General features: G+C 39.8%; 1 protein-coding gene across 1 annotated transcript in view; it reads left to right on the top strand.

Annotated features, from left to right (window-relative positions):
* The window catches only part of DCBLD1 (discoidin, CUB and LCCL domain containing 1), a 78,618-nt gene that overhangs the window by 59,906 nt on the left and 1,167 nt on the right, over nucleotides 1-17,545 (top strand). The window contains exons 7-12 of the mRNA XM_021708957.1: nucleotides 5,345-5,478; nucleotides 9,739-9,779; nucleotides 12,239-12,326; nucleotides 13,653-13,702; nucleotides 14,870-14,989; nucleotides 17,414-17,541. Of these exons, the coding sequence (XP_021564632.1) occupies nucleotides 5,345-5,478; nucleotides 9,739-9,779; nucleotides 12,239-12,326; nucleotides 13,653-13,702; nucleotides 14,870-14,989; nucleotides 17,414-17,541 (561 nt within the window). The remainder of the gene's footprint in view (nucleotides 1-5,344; nucleotides 5,479-9,738; nucleotides 9,780-12,238; nucleotides 12,327-13,652; nucleotides 13,703-14,869; nucleotides 14,990-17,413; nucleotides 17,542-17,545) is intronic.

Below are 17,545 nucleotides of genomic sequence, written 5' to 3'. Positions count from 1 at the left end.
GTATAGGTTGATATTGCAGGTATATTAGATATTGTTGCATAGCAATATTGACACAGACTTAGAGGCCTAAAGCAACACATATGTATTATCTCTCCTTTTCTCTGTATTAGGAGACTGGGCATGGGTTCTCTGCTTCAGAGTCTCATATGGGTGCAACGAAGGTGTCAGCCAGAGCTACAGTCTCATCTGAGGCTTGCCTGGAGAGGGATCTGCTTCTGAGCAGGCATGGTGTTGGCAGCATTCAGTTACTTGTGGGTTGTTGGACTGAGGACCTCCACTTCATTCTGGAGTTTGCCTGGAGGCCACCCTCGGCTCCTTGTCATGTGGGCCTTCCCGACATGGCCACTTACTTTCTCAAAGTCAACAATACTTTTATATTACATTTTCTTTTGATACATTATCAATATGTTTTAGTAGAAGTTGATTTTCCCAGTAGAAGATTTAAGAAAAGACATAATTCTGGGATGATTTGATTATTACTGGTAAGGAGGTGGAGAAAAGGGGATGCTTCTATACTGCTAGTGGGAATGCAAACTAGTTCAACCTCTATGGAAAACAGTGTGGTGATTCCTAAAAGAACTAGAAATTGAGCTTCCATATGACCCAGCAGTCCCCCTTCTGGGAATATACCTGAAGGAACTTAAATCACTCTACAAAAAAAGTACCTGCACACGCATGTTTATTGCAGCACTATTTACAATAGCAAAAACATGGAACCAACCATGCTGCCCATTGAAAGTGGACTGGATAAAAAAAATGTGCTACATATACACGATGGAATACTTGCAGCCATAAAGAAGGACAATATTATGGACTTTGCAACAATTTAGATGGATTTAGAGACTATAATACTCAGTGATCTATCACAGAAACGAAGAACTAAGTACCACATTTTCTCACTCATAAGCGGACCCTTGAACTTTTACCCTAGGACTATAAGAAAGGGATTGGTAGTAACCGGAAACTGCCGGGGCGGGGGAGGTGGCACATAACATCAATAAGGGTACCTGGTCCCAAACCAAGCCAGCTAAAGTGGGGACAAATGGGAGGCCCAAACTTTACCTGTACGATGGCCACTTGTATACCTAATCCTGAATTGTACTCCACATCTTTAAAATAAAATAAAATGGGGGGAAGGGGCACGCCTCATCGACAAGAGCACCTTGTTGAACATTTGTATACCTAACCCTGAATTATACCCTACATTTTTAAAATAAAAAACATTTTTTAATAAAAATAAATAAAAGAAAAGCTGTTTTATCAAAGGAATCTCCTAACAAAACAGGTCACAATCTTATGTGATGATATCACAGGAGTGGTATCCCACCGTTTTTGCCATATTCGGTTTATTAGAAGAAAGTCACAGCTCCTGCCCACCCTCGGGGGTACTTCGTAAGGAAGGATACCAGGAGTCAGGAGCCATGAGTATTTTTTTGAAGTCTGCCTCCATGGTGCCTTTATGTAGTAAGTCTTTTCTGGAAGAATCCTTGCAAAAGCAAAGCATATTGTATAGGTCAGGATTATAGAATCTATAAAATTAATAACTGGAGGAGCTGTCAAAAAAGCAGGTATTGTCTCCAGGAAGAATATGCTGTCTTACAGAGCTATTACAGAAAAGGCATTGGTTCATTCTGTGTTGCTCCAAAAGGCATAACTGGGATTAGTGAATAAAAGTTAGCAGGAGGCCAATTTCCACTGCATATAAGGAATATTTGAACAGTGCAAAGTGGGATAAGATGTCTCGAGAAAACAGTGGACTCCTCCTAGTCACTGGAAAATGTCAGGTGAAGATGTTACCACCATTTGTCGAGAATAGACTGTATTTGTGTGGGAAGTGGTGCTGTGGGTGGGAATGGAGATAGTCTGTCAGGAGGGGTGAGGAGGGAGCATTCAAGATCTTTTCGAATCTTTGAATTTCTGTGATTTTTGTCTCCTTGATTGATGAATTAAGGCATACAAATTGGCGTATTATTCCAATGCCAGTGAAGTCGTTCTGGCTTCTCTTAAGATCTGCTTCGTCTGCTCCAGAACAGTTTTTCTCTTGGCACTTTCTTTCTTTCAGGCTACTGACTATACCATCTATTTTTAAGTAGAACACATCACTTGATTAACTTGTTTCTGTAATTCTTCTCTCCCAAGGAAAAGGAAGTATTGTAAAACAGGGGAAGATAGTACATATAAGGTGCTCCCAGGTTAGGAAGAGAAGGGGAAAAACTAGGCCTCTTGTACACACCATAGAAAGCCAATGGGTGATTGTCTCTGGATGGTGACAATACGAGCGATTTATTTTCTGTATTTGTCAACTTTTCTATAAAGAATGCATATTACTTTTGTGGATAAAATGTTATTAATGTGGAACAATTCATATGACAGATGGAGGAATATATTTTGATAACATAACGTTTTACTATCATTGAATCAACATTTTAAATCATGTGCTTTTTTCCACCTTACTTACTGTTTTTGATTTACGTTTTATTAAATACAATTCTAAAATGTTTACTTTTTTATTAAATTCTCTTTTAATACATTGTCATACGTTTTAGTACAAGATGATTTTTTCTAAAGGATTTTAGAAAATGCTCCTATTTGGGAATGATTTGATAGTTGCTTGGAATGTTGTTTTAGTCTTACCTTATGCTAATCTGTTTGGCCATCTTTTATGGCTCAGTGAACTTCAGAAATGTTTATTGTAGATAATGCCGTCCACCTGCAATTGTCTGGGCCATGCACACACATTCTCTTCAGCTGTCTATTGTATTCCTTTTCCTTAACGATTATTATATTTAACTAGTATGTTTGAGTTTATAAGTTTTGTTTAAGATAATTCACTAGCATAGACCAGGTGATGTGGCTTTCCTGTATTTAAATTTCAGTGAGACTTAGACTTCAATAATTACTGGGAAATCAAAGTATAAATGTACCACTGTTCAAAAAGCATTTTTTAAAAATCAGGTTCAGTGAATGTAAATTTTAAAAACTGATGCCAAAAAACTACAGTTTAAGTAAACATCAATTTTGCTTAAGTTGAGTGAGGTAGTGATTTTTTTTAAAAGAAAAGGATGGTAATTTTGTCATAAATATAATAACTAGATCTGGTCACTATTTTCTTGGAGATGTAGCCTATGGCCTACATTTACCATTATGGAAAAATGTAAGCTGCAGTTAAATAAATTCCACAAAAATGGTATATCCAATATACCATTGGATTACCTCAATACTGGGTACTGTGGGAAATGAGAATATGTGTTGGCCAATGATGCTATTAGATCCTGTTGCTCGTTGGCCTGGGAACCTTTCCTCTTGTAACCAATGAGACCCTGGGCCATGCCAAGACCAGTGAGGGCTCTACGCAGGGCAGGACTCCTGGGATGAAGACCAAGGATCCCAAGGACAGTGGGAATTGTTGCCCAACAGACCACTGAAGCTATTTGGTTTGCATTTGGGGACTTAGAGAGATAGACAGGCCAGCATGGGTCCTCTGTATTTAGAATCATAACTTGAGTGACCTTCAGAAAAGATACTAGACAACTTCCAGTCCATCTTTTTCATTGTCCAGATGAATTGGGAAGCCAGGTTAAGAGCAGTGAAATGACAGACCTCCTGGAATTAGAAGCAGAGCAAGGATGACAGGCTAAATTGATGAATTTAATTTCAAGACTTTCCTTTTCAACTGGCTCCTCCAAGAGTCCAAACCAGTAATAAGAAAGCTTTTTAATGAAAGAAAACCAGAAAAATATGAAATCAGAAAAAATAAAAATGCAAGCTGTGTTCTTATTGGAGAGCACTATTTTTTTCTCTTCTTCTAATTTTAAGTTTTTTTCCCTCCAAAATCAGGAAGAGTAATATCTGCATCTGTGTTTCTGCATTCTCATATTTCTTTTCTGTCATGAAATCTTTCCCCTTTTATGGTTATGATAGCAGCTATTTGCAAAACGGACATACTTTGCCAAATCTAACCTGGTTTGGGGAATATAAACTTTCTAAATTGAAGATCACAAAAGTTCTGCATTTTATTGCAACTATATTAATGACAAAATATTATTTATCTCATTGGTCCTACTAATATTTTAATTTAAGTCTAGGGGGACTTTACTGCAAATAAGGTAAACAGCATTGTCATTAACACAAAGAGAAATTCATAAGTTCAGTTATGAAACATATTTTATGAACTGCTTTTCCCTCTTGGCATTAGCTGTCATGGAGAAGTGGAGCATCTCTAAAGTTTATTTAGAAAATGATCTTTTTCAAAGATTGGCGGTAGTGGGAAACTGCCAGGGTGGGGGAGATGCGGGATTGGCAGTATTGGGAACCTGCTGGGGAAGGGGGGCACACCTCATCAACAAGGGTACCTGCATAATGAACATTTGTATACCTAACCCTGAATTGTACTCCACATCTTTAAAAGAAATAAATTAAAAGAAAAAAAGAAAATGATCTTTCTCATCCTCTCAGTCTTGGGTCTGACTGCCTTATTACCCTCCCACACAGGCCTGTGCTCAGAGACCCCAGGCTTCCTGGGTACCCCATGGAAAAATTCTAGTCATCTCTGTATCCCTTCTTTCCAACAGAGCCATTTCCAGTTCTACTACCACCTGTAAATCAGAGCTAGTCAATTGCTTCTGTTTGATTTGTTAGAACAGCCAGCAGCTTGCTGAAGCCTCAGTATCATGGAGGGCTGAGCTGGCACTGGCTGTTTGACTCTCTCTGAGGGGATTCAGGAAATGAGGTGGAAGCTGTGTGCTCATCATCCCTCCAAGACCCTCGTTAAGTTTTCTGTTCCATGTTCTGTGGCTGTCATAACTATTGTGGTTTTGTTGCCTTGGTAAATCTCTAAATTAATTAAAAAGTGGAGCTATGGCATTGAAGATTTACCTTTTCAAATGATACTTAGTAGGTAAACCAAGTCTAAGAAACTGGCTCTGTTATCTGTTTCTATTTAACAAACTACCCCAAAACCCAGTGACTTGAACAGTCATTTTACTTGCTGGTGAGTATGTGGGTGAGCAATTTAGACTGATGATAGGTTGTTAAGCTCCCTTAGCTTAGAATCACTCCTGTGGCTGCTATCACGTGGGAGATTAACTGCCACACGAGAGTCTCAGGTGGCCTCACTCACATGAGTGGCAGTTGGCTAGTCCACGGCACTTGTAGCAGAACAAAGCAAACCACATGGCCCAGTTCAGGTCAGTGAAGGAAGCAACTACACAAGGACATTATCAGAAGACTTCATTCATTTAGTGGCCACTACTATAAATGACCACAGAAATAAAATGGGAAATTCCAACTGCATTTTAAGCGTGTTCTTAAGTAAGTTCTGCATGATGCTGTTGCTGTGTTTCAGACCTCTTTATTGTGCAAAGCTGCCATCCACGCAGGAGTAATTGCAGATGAACTGGGTGGCCAGATCAGTGTGCTTCAGCGCAAAGGGATAAGTCGATATAAAGGAATCCTGGCCAATGGTGTGCTCTCAAGGGAGTAAGTACTTTTCTCAGTGCCTTTTGATCTGAGTAGAAGGTAACCCTGGAAGATAATTAACCAGCTCACAGTTTTGACAGGACAGCATGGATGTGATACCAAGGGTTTGGCAATTTGGAAAATATTGTGTGAATGCTTAGAGCAGCATTTCTGGTCTCTGTGTGGAAGATGAATGTAGCAATCAGAAAGCTCACTGGTTATGCTGACATGTAAGTTAAAATGTCACACATCTGAAGCCCCAGAGCAGAGTATTTTTATTCTCAAGTACTTTCATGGGAGAGAATAAAGGTTTATTTTTTGGTTTTTACATCTTCTGTAAATTACTGGTTAACTCCAATGTCACCTAAGACACTGGAGGAGACAGGGAACTGAAATAAATCCTTATAGAACCCCCCAAGAGATTCCTAGAGATAGTCTCTTAATTATGAGTTTGGAAAATACAAAAAGATGACTTTCGTTAATGTTGTTAACTTTTTGGTTTGTTGTCATCGTTTGCTGTTTTAGCTTAATGAGAAAAAAGTATGTCAATCACTTTAAATGTTTCAACCTATGCTCTTTATATTTTCAGATTTCTTCATCCTCTAAAAGGTTGAAAATGATAGCTGTACATAGTTTAATGTAGGCCTGCCCTGTGATCCAGGGCACATGTATGAATAGGCAGCTCTCAACAGACAAGTGGGGGCACCCCTGAATGGAAACCTAGTGTAGAAAAAGTGCTCCTTGAACTACCCTATTTCTCTCTCAATCCCTTGCTCTCTAGTGGCCCTTGGAATTATCTTCCTCCTTCTACGACTATGTCTTTGGACAGGTTTTCACGTGGGTTGGGTCCCAAGGATAAGGCACAAGACAGAAGCTGTAGGTATTCTGGGATTCAGAAGTGGGAAAAAGTAACTCAGGACCTGTATCTTCTCTCACTCACTAGCCTATGTGAAGATCTCCCACTTTCCCAAACATTTTGCCCTAGCCCTTCTTTGCATGCAGAAAGAACATGGTCATATTTCACTGTTCCATTCGCATAGCGGATTGTGGACCTTCTTATCTGGTAAAAATCACAGTATGGGTGGTGCATAGGTTCCCAAGTTTATCAGCATAGATATGGTGACTCTGACGTCATTTTGAGTGCTATACAGTAATGCTTTTCTTCTCCCTTCTACTTTTTATTTAAATGTATTGTAATTAGCAATACCAGAAGTCAAATAGTTATCCTGACCACAAGTTATGACACTGTTTTTGTAAAAACAAATGTGTTTTAAGTTCCAAAGAATCAACTTAGGAACTCACAAGTAAACTTTTGACAAAAACTCATTTTGGTGTTAGTCCCAGCTCACACGAAAGGGATTTAGAAGCAGCAACCGAAGTTAAGGGAGAGGTTGGTTAGTAACCTTCATGAAGCAGGCAAATCTTAGATTTGATGGAAGGCAGAATAAGGCTTGGGGGAATACAGGGGTAGTATCAAGGCCTGAGGAAGGATGCCAGAGAGGAGTGGTGGTGGCCATCCACCATGCTCATAGGAAGCAGGCTGGCTGGTGGGTGTCTGTGGAGAAAAAACAGAGCCTCTCACCGGCAATTCTGAATTCAGGGATTGGGGTGGGGTAACTGGAGAGGGTATTCCCATCTAACTTTTTCACAAGCAACACAAGAAATACTGTATAAATCCACAAATAACATTCATCCACCAATAACAAAAGTACATACTAGACACTTGGAAATGCAGGCTTACCTCATGATATTTGTGTTCTCTGCCTATTTACTTTTCCTTCTGGATATGATTTTTAGCTATTAGAGGTCACAAAGTATTCTTTCTATATTATCTGAACATTCAGACACAAACCCTATCTAAATTTATGCCAAAGTTTAAAATCTAAAAGTTTAGTAATAGGATGCCTTTAGAAACTAAAGTCCTTACTCAAATGAAGACAATTATACATATAGACACATATGTATATCCATCTATTTTTACATACATATTTGCATCATACTCTTTGGAACATTAACATTTATTTTAAAATGTACATCCTGAGTGATAATGAAAGTGATCACTTATGCACAATAAGCCTTTAAGTATCAGCTTCACCTTGACTTTTGAGAATGTATGTTTTTTGATGCTTTCTTCTACATATAGTGAGGTGCTATTTAAGAAAGATAACAGGCTCTAGCCTAAATTTGATGGGTGCTGCTCTCTCCAAATAGGAAGGAAGAACTGGCCTTCAGTTTTAAATCTGGTTTTGGAATCTCTTGACTATGTTTGTGTACACTTGAATGCTTCTTTTGTAGGAAAATAAGATAGTAAAAAGTTTAACTTGGATCTTATTGAAGAAAAATTATTAAAACTATTGAATGAAAGTAAGACTTTGTACTCTCAATTACTTCTGCTGCATCAACTTATATATAGAATACATATGTATAATTTCTATATAATATGAAATTAAACTCCCATGCAAAAAGAAGAGTGCAAAAAACTAAACCACTGATGAATTAGAAAAAGTTTTGCTCCATATTCTACACAGTTATTTGAACTAATTTTCTGATTTTTGGGGGGGGAAGAAGATAGTCCAGAATCGTATCAAAATCCCTTTATTCTTCTAGCTTTGTAGTTTTGCACTGAATTTTTGTACTAAGCAAAGAGTTAATTGTATGTTAATACCATCCCTTCTACTCATTTAAAGCTCCAAATCTTCAGGGAACAGTTGTTTTTATCTGTGTTGTTTTGCTGTTGGGGAACCACCATGCATGCGGTCATTGAACTTATGTTCCCACACATGATTGTTTGGCGTTCAGGAAAAAACAGAGAAGAAAGTATTGCAGCTGACGAAGAAGGGTCCCTAAAATAAATATCCAGAGTTCTTCTGGGATTCATCCTGGGTCAAGTCACTTCCTTAATCTGAGGAGACCAGAATGGAATCAGGAAAAGGGATTGACCTCATACAGAGGATGATGGTTCTAACTATCAGAAGAGAAAGACTTTGTTTCTGTTTACATGAGAAGACATTGTTTCTGTTTACATCAGTCTGCCCTTTGGGAAAACTCCTTTTTCCTGTAATCTGATTGAATTCATTCACCCTAATGTGTGAATGCTTTAGGACCCTAACCTCCCTAGGGTATTTTCATTTATTAAAAAGGAGGCTATTAACCTATAAAATTATCTGGGTGGCCTATATTTAATTGTTGAATAGAATAGAATGGAAACAATGTTCCAGCTGATAATGGAGGAAAGCCAGGCAGAGAGCTGTTGAAAGTAGAGCTTTCCCTGGTCTCTTCTTCCCTGGGTTAACTGCAGAATTATCCTTTCCATACGTATCACAACAACAACAACAACAACAAAACTTTAATATTTCAGGGCAATGGGGGTGAGCTTAGATTCTCAGCAGTATTACGTGGACTTATTTGAGCCAAATTTCAAATGTGACAGTGCAGAAACATTAGAGGAAAACAGAAAAATGAGACAAAAGAGAGGCTCTAAATAAATCTTAATGAAATTTTAATATGTTTTGTGACAATGTGCACCTTTCTTTAAGTGTCAAGAGAGCTGGGTTCTTGTCCAAGCTTTGTTGCTACCTGTGAACTTGGGCAAGCCCCATGACCCATGTGAATCTGACTGTTCTATTGTAATGCATGAATTGTGCCTACTTATAGTCCATGCAAAGATTATAAAAGAACCTGCATGCTGATAGTAGACAATGTGAAAGAGAAAATCTATTCTAGAGGCTTCTTCATTTCTCTCAATGGCCCTTGATTGTTGACAATGAGTGGGACATTTTATGGCGACTCCTGAAGCTGAGAAAGATTTTAGGGCAGTTACCCTTTCTGCCTGGATTTAAGATTGTTCCTGAGACTGTTTATTTACACATTCCTTCTCAATAAATTCAGTGTGATGAAAACAGCATGGGATTTTGATTCCAAAAGCAATGTCTCAAGAGTCTTGTCCCCTTGTTACCTGTATAAATTTGGGAAAGTTGCTCGATAAATGCAGTGTGATGAAAACAGCATAGGATTATGATTTCAAAAGCAATGTCTCAAGAGTCTTGCCCCCTTGTCACCTGTATAAATTTGGAGAAATTGCTTACCTTTCATAGGCCTGCGTTTCCTGATCTATAAAATGCTGATGAGGAAGACAGTAGTAGTCACCTTGTAGGGATGTTGTAAGGAACAAATAAGGAAGCATATGCAGGAAGGCCCTTTGAGCCCTTGATATAGCACTGTATTAGTCACCAAGATCTAGTTAAGCAATTCACCTCCTTGTGTTTGTCTTTATTGTTTCAGTGGTTCCCTGTCAGACAAGCGGTTTCTGTTTACCTCCAATGGTAAGGATCATGCTTTCTTTAAGAATTTGGTATTTTTTCTCTTTTTCTTTTTTTCTACTTTTTTAGCCTCTGCAATATTAGAAGAAATTTGATATTTTTAAATGCTTCAGTGGTAGTTTATTCCTGCATACTCCTCAAATTGGATAGTTTAAAAGATTTTTTTGGCCAGCATGGTATCTTACACCCGTAATCCTAGCACTTTGGGAGGCCAAGGCAGAAAGATTACTTGTGTCCAGTAGTTTGAGACCAGCCTGGTCAACATAGCAAGACTTTGTCTCTACAAAAAATAAAAACAAATTTAACTGGACATAGTGGTGCATACCTGTAGTCCCAGCTACTCCGGAGGCTGAGGAGGAGGGATTGATTAAGCCTAGGAGTTCAAGACCAGCCTGGTCAGCATAGCAAGACCCCCAACTCTAAATTATAATTTTTTTTTCTTTTTTCCTCAGGTCACATAGCAACAACTTTTCTTGACTTAGAAATGCACAAGGCCATAAGCCTAATTAACATTAAGCAGAAAATATTTTTCTTTATAATCTAAGCTCTTTCAAAAAAGAGTGACAAGTGAAATTACATTTATTTTTAGATAAATTCCTTTATTTCAGATTTAACCAGAAAAAAAGCTTTCAAATATTGTAACTGGTACCCCGCCCTATATCACAGTAGCTGCAACAAAATTATTTTTTTTCTATCATGTAAATGCTGGAGATAGGTGGTCCAGACATGTCTGCACATTTGTAAAATGATGTATTCCATAGGTTTTCATTGCGAAATTGTAAGTAGAAAAAGATTAGAAACAAACTTATGTGCCCTTCAAACATGAGGTAAATATTTTGTGGAAAAATAAAATATTAGCACATCCATGAACAGAATACTCCACAGCCATAAAAAAGAATGTGTTAGTAGTATAGAAAGCTGTCTGAGATATATTGACAACTTAAAAAAACTAAGTGAGGTATAGAACTGTCTATGTAGCACTAGCATTTGTCCACCATTTGTGTAAAAGGGGGGCAAAGGAATAAATATTCAGGTCAATATCTCTAGAAGAATGTCAAGAAGCATAATGTGATTTCCTGTGGAGGAGAAACAGAGGTAGGAAGGAGACCTCCCCTTCCATATACCCTGTTATGCTTTTGGAAATTTGAACATGTAAGTGTATAATCTATTCAAGTAATTAACATTAAAAGTACATTTCTTTTTTCAGAATATAAAAAAACTTGCATGTTTTACAAAATTTGGAAAGATTTTTAAAAATAAGAAAAAAATTGGGATAACCCATTTTGGGGCCCTTCTCTGTTTCTAGAGAGCTTTGTTGCTTAATAAACTCCTTTTTTCACTAAAAAAAAAGAAAAAAGAAAAATCAACTATAAATCAGCACCCATAGATGATCACCATATCTCACTATATCTGGTCAACTATATTTATATTACTAACTTTAAGACAAAAATGGCTCCATACCATATATTCTGTTCTATAGCATACATTTTTCAATCAATGTTGCATTATGAGCATTTTCCAATGTTATTAAATAGCTGAAAGACACACATAGTTACTAATATCGTCATAGTATTTTTCCATATGGATATGCCATTATGTAATTGACCATTTCCCTACTGTTGGATGTTTATGTTGTTAGGTTTCTCCCAAATTTTTGCTGTTATGGATAATGCCGCTGTTATTTAAATAAGTCTGTGCCCTTCTGAGTTCCTTTTCCTCCTCTTTATGAGCGACACTTTTCTGCTCCTAATCATCCGTTTATTTTCTTCCTAGGGATCACAGAAAAGAAGGATGAGGAACAAATATTTCTCCTTTAGTTTGCATAGGTTTTACAAACCTGGGGCCTGCCTCAGTGGCTGTTAAAGTGGCCTCCTTTTTTAGAGTAGAAAGAGTTGTAAGAAAACATGGCATGGTAACCTAGTGGAAAGGCCACTGGCAGCCTGATGGCTGCGTTGGTCTCAGCCCTGGCTCCACAGCTCTGTGATGAGGCTTCAGCCCCCAGGCTGCTGTCTTTTATAATACAGGTACAAACCCGCCTGCATCTGGAGAGGCAGGTTATTGAGCCAAAGTAGAAGCTCCACACTGTACTTAAACATTTATTTGTCTAGATAATTCCTGGCTGGGTGGACCTGCTTTAAACCTTCTCCCACCTTCTGATTTTTGGAGTCTAACACAGGCCAAGTAACAAGCTCAGAGTAAATGTCAGTCTCTGAGGAACAATAAAAACTGCCCTTTGTGGGGGGTTGGGAAGGAGATAAGTTCTGTGTTCCCAAACTTTAGCCAGGATTCTGAATCTTCTCCTTTCATTTTCTAATGTCAGTAAATGCCTAGTCTGTGTTCATTGTCCCCCTATAGTAAATAGTTGAAGGCTTTTCATGTCTATGTTCAGTTTTTGATCATAACATTTGGTTGCTGATCATATATGTTGTAACAGGTGACTTTCCCCTTCCCCCCTTCTTCAGGAATAAACATTACAATGGTGGCTATTCCCTTGGTGCTCCTGATTGCCCTGTTGCTGGCTGGCATAGGGATCTTCGCAGCCTTTAGAAAGTATGTGACTCTACATTTTAACACTTCTTCTGTAATTATGCAAACAGCCCCAAAACCAAAAAGTTTACTCTTCAGATATTCATGGGTAGAAAAGCAGCATGACTTCTTTCAAGATAAAGCGTTAACTTGTATTTCAAAAACAAGTTGGGTAGAAGTAGAAAGGATCAAGTATGACTTTTATAAACAGTACTTGTCATTTAGAAATCTTTGATAAATCTTAACCGATGAGCATTGTTGTGGGAATATTCTGGAACTGATATATTTCTTTGGAAGTGTCTATGTTTTTCCCACCTGTAGAGTGGAAGGAATATTAGAACGGGGGTCAGAAGGCCTGTGTTCTAGTTCCACCTGGATCACCAAGCAGCCCAGTCACTCAGTCTCCCTAAGCCTCAATGTTCTCTTGTATAAAATAAAGTTTAGGTCGGGCGCAGTGCCTCAAGCCTGTAATCCTAGCATTTTGGGAGGTAGTGGTTAGAGGATTGCCTAAACCCACAGGTTCAAGACCAGTCTGGGCAACTTGGTGAGACCTCATCTCTACAACAAATCAAAAATATTAGCTGGGTATGGTAGTGTGTGCCTGTAGTTTCAACTACTTGGAAGGCTGAGATGCAAGGATCACCTGAGCCCAGCAAGTCAAGGCTGCAGTGACCAGGAGCATGCCACTGCACTCCAGCCTGGGTGACAGAGTAAGACTCCAACTCAAAAAAATAAATAAATAGAATAAAGTTTACCCACATGAGTGCTCTTTCCCAGAATCCAAAACCGTTTATTGTAACACGTTTTAGGAGTTGGGGCCAAATGAAAAATGGAAAGCATTCTGAAGTTTTCTCTTTTAATATTTTCAACAACTTTGGAATTTATAATTGTGTATATTAGTGTAAATAGAATGAAGAGTAGTTTCTGACAAGAGTGAGAGAAATTACAAAATCTCTGGTTATTAAGCTTCAGGTAGATATTCAAGATAAAGTTAAAACAAGTCAAGGCATGTTTCAGTGTAATGTGTTTAATGCTTTTAAAGACACAATTTTGGACGAAAGTATAGTAAATAAAGATGATATGAGAGCATGCAGTCATAAGGAATTGCTTCAGGATTTTACTGACTACATGAGCTAGTGAGAAAATAAGATGATAAGGCATTGATTTATAATATACAAAATAAAATTAGTGAGGCAGATTTATATATAATTTTACATATTCCTATGATTTTCTAAGCACATGGCAACTGCTGTCTCATTTAATCCTCACATCAGTCCTCATGTTTTACAGATAAAGGGAGACAGATAAATTGGCTTATATATATTCAGTGGGACTCTTTTGTGTTGATAGGAGAAAGAAGAAAGGATATCCATATGGATCAGCTGAGGCTCAGAAAACAGGTTGGTTAAAAACTCTACAGTTTTATTCTGTCTTTGAGGAAGGTACAGGATCTGTCCATTGAAAGCATATGGAGGCTGGTGGCCCACACTTACATAGTTAAAAAAAATAAACTTTGGCCGGATGCGGCGCCTCAAATCTGTAATTCCAGCACTTTGGGAGGCCAAGGTGAGGGAATTGCCTGAGCCCATGGGTTCAAGTACGGCCTGGGTAACTTGGTGAGACCTCATTTCTATAATAAATCAAAAAATTAACCGGGCATGGTAGTGCGCGCCTGTGGTTTCGGCTACTGGGAAGGCTGAGACAGAAGGATCACCTGAATCCAGCAGGTCGGCACTGGGGTGACCGTGAGCATGCTACTGCACTCCAGCTTGGGCAACAGAATGAGATTCCAACTCAAAAACAAAAAACTTTATAACCTTTAAGTTAGCAAATCTGCAAGGAAGGAATTTATTGTATCCTGTCTGTTTTGATTCAGTTTATATCGCCACTTCACCTTCTTCAATACCATTCTCATCATTTGTCAATTTTTTTTTGGAGGGGGATACTGTACTGTAGACTACCACACTGTCATAAAAGAGAAGTGACAGAATCCCTCAGTGACTGAATGTACTCCTGTATATGGATCTGCAGGCCCCCACTGTATTTTCCACCCTGAAAAAGTGAGAAAAGGACCACACAGGGCTCATGTGCAGTTTCAGAGAATCTTTAGGATACAGGATGCTCAAGCAATAAGTTAGCCATGGTCCAGAGGGAGGGCAATGCAGAAGGACCCCTGAGAAAGTGATGCAGGGATCACCTGGGACTCTGCCTCCACAGTTTCTAAATGCCAGCTGCATACTCTTCTCTACATCGTGGATACTGTATGGATGCAGATTATGGGAGACCATGCCCAGATAGTCTCACATAGGGAGAATCTGAGAACTGATGGGGACACAATACATTTTAAAGGCACCGTGGCCAGCATAATTGGGATAGTGTTTGCTGTTGTCGTTAATGACCTCATTATGCTGTTAACCAGCATACACACCTGAAAAGCCATGGCTGTGCATATATCACTGTTAGCCATCAAGAGGCAGCCTGACCTCTGACTCATGGAGGAACACATTGTGGAGGATGTGCCTTACTTTTTTGATACAGTGGTTTGTTGTATGTTAACTTTATTACAGACTGTTGGAAGCAGATTAAATATCCTTTTGCCAGACATCAGTCAGCTGAGTTTACCATCAGCTATGATAATGAGAAGGAGATGACACAAAAGTTAGATCTCATCACAAGCCATATGGCAGGTAAGTGTTACATCCTCAGGACTGTGCCTTTAAATTGGAGATGCTGCTTGTGGAGGAGGGGACACAGGAAATAAGGCAAAATCCTTTTGTTTGGATAGGATCCAATAAATCAGAAATGTATTTTTTTTCTGCATTTGGCCCAGAGTTACAAATTGACACTGAAATATTACTCAAAAGCCTCATTTAGCCTATCTCTTCACCAGCAGGGGATATAACATTCATAGTGATAGAGTACACTAATGCCCTTAATCTATTTTTGTTATAAAGGCTTTGGTTAAGGTACTAGAGAGACTAGAAAGATGAATTAAATACAGTTCTTGCCCTTGGGAAAGAGGAGATAGGAGATGAAGGAACTCTCCCAGTATTAGATCGCCTCTGTATCTCTGGCAAATCATCAAGAGTCAGGCTTCCCAAACTGTTTGTAAGGAAAGATCTGGATTTTGGTTTCTGTTTACTTTTTAAATTATTATTTCTAATTCATCATGGATGAATACTTTCATAAAACAATATGAATTACTAGTAATAATGAAATTTTAAGGCAAACATACAAAATGGACAAAAAATTACTCTCAAATTGCTGTAAGTTTCTAAACCCTTAATCTCAATTTCTGTACCTATCTCTATAGTTCTGTCACAAAAAGTTCTTAGATATATAGGTGCCCACAGCCCACACTTTGAGTAGCACTGCATTTGCTGGCTTTACCGACTCAAATGCAGTCTGAGGACCTGCAGTTTAGGGTTCACCTGGGAGCTTGTTAGAAAAGCAGACTTTCAGGCCATACTCCAGGCCTACCAAACCAGAAACTCCCAGGTAATGTGTTTGCACATCAGTTTGCACAACACTGAGAAGTGCCAGTGTAAAGACTGCTTGAGCCACCCTTTTTTGGACAAGGAGAGCGTCTCTCCAACCAAAAACCATCTTCTTGTTCCTTGGGAGTGACCCAAAGAGAGACCTCTTTTCTGTTTTCTTCTTCCTTTCATTCTCTTCCACCTTCCAGTAAAGCCATTCCTCCTTCCTCCCTGAGTGGTTCTCAGGCTCCTTAAATATGGCCCCAGGTCCTATCTTGCCCTCGCTCACTTACACTCTCTCCCCCAGGCAGTCTTACACCCTCTGGAGCTTCCAGCAGCAACCTTCCTTGCACATTTGTCCTTTTTGTCCATGCCCAGACTTCCCTCCAGTCACTCCATAATTCTCAGCAGCCTGCTGGATGCCTCTACCTGCAGGTGTCACCAGTTCCTCAGTGTGTCCCAAATTGAATCCATTTTCCCACCCCTCATCACACATGCTCTGCCTTCCTTTCTTAAGTGGCTTCCCAAATGCCTCCCAGACTCACCCAGGCTTACCCTCTAGGCAGGGTCTCTGGCTCCCCACTTTCCTCACAACCCATGTCATTGGTGACAAATTCCTCTGATTCCTGTCTCCGAAGTGTGGCCTTCCCACTCCCCTAGTTTGTGACCTCTTTGCTTTTTCTGTTTTGATCTTTCCTTCTTCAGTCTGCCTCCACAGTTAGCTCTAACTGTGCCAGCCTAGTTTTCTATAGAATTAAACCAAACGTCCTAGCAAGACACTCAGTGTTTTTCATGGCCTGACACACATTTGACAGCATATACTCAGAATGTGTTCAAATCCTGAATCCATTGCTTGATTGTGTGACCTGGGAAAAGTCAATCTCTCTCTCTCTCTCTCTCTCTCTCTCTCTCTCTCTCTCTCTCTCTGCCTTGGCTTCACATTTGTAAAATGCAGTAATAGTTCCTACCGATTTGAAAATTTAATTAATTATGTCTTGCTATCCTAGAAGAGTGCCTGGCACAGAGTAAGATCTCTGCAGTGTGAGGCTCCTTCCTGATCCTCACCGTCATCACTAGGCTCTGACCTACTATGTTGGTCTCTAGATCCTATTAAACACACTGTCCCGTGTCCTTCACGCTCTATTTTCTTGGTCTTAGATCCTATTAAAACACACTGTCCTGTGTGGCCCTCATACTTTAGTTTCTTGCTCTCTAGATCCTATTAAACACACTGCCCTGTGTCCTTCATACTCTTGTTTTCGTGCTCGCTCTTTCCTCCCTTTCCTCACAGTGTTGCCTCCACCTCCACAATTTAGAATTGAGCATCTCCAAAGCCAGTTTACGAGCCATCTCCTCCTTAAAATATTTTTCGCCCCGTGCTCCGGAGTTCAACGTGATGTCTCCCTTTCTCCTTGAGAAGATCCTTTGAGCCTTCCTAGCGCAGGCATCGTGGTCCCGTAAGGCCCTAGGTGTGGCATCCTCGGCTCTCCCATCTGGTCTTCCAACGGTGCCCGGGACACCCAAGGGCGCCCAGCAGAGCGTGCCCTCCCTTAAGCCGAGCACCACCTCTGCCAAGCGCGGGTGCGTCGGTGCGTGGGAGCGATGCAAGCCTGCGTCCCCCTCCTGCGGTTTCAGAGTACCAGCAGCCTCTCGGGATCGGCGCCGGGACGGTCGCGAGGAAGGGCTCCACCTTCCGGCCCGCGGACTGCGACGCTGACGAGCCCGGGCAGAGCGCCGGCGGCCACTACGACCTCCCGCAGCGGGCCG

This window comes from Carlito syrichta, unplaced genomic scaffold (genome assembly GCF_000164805.1).
Source record: "Carlito syrichta isolate Samal-C Ts95f unplaced genomic scaffold, Tarsius_syrichta-2.0.1 Scaffold65443, whole genome shotgun sequence".
Classification (NCBI taxonomy): Eukaryota; Metazoa; Chordata; class Mammalia; order Primates; family Tarsiidae; genus Carlito; species Carlito syrichta.
Note: the sequence above shows the minus strand (reverse complement) of the source record. Positions and strands in the feature narration are given on the sequence as shown.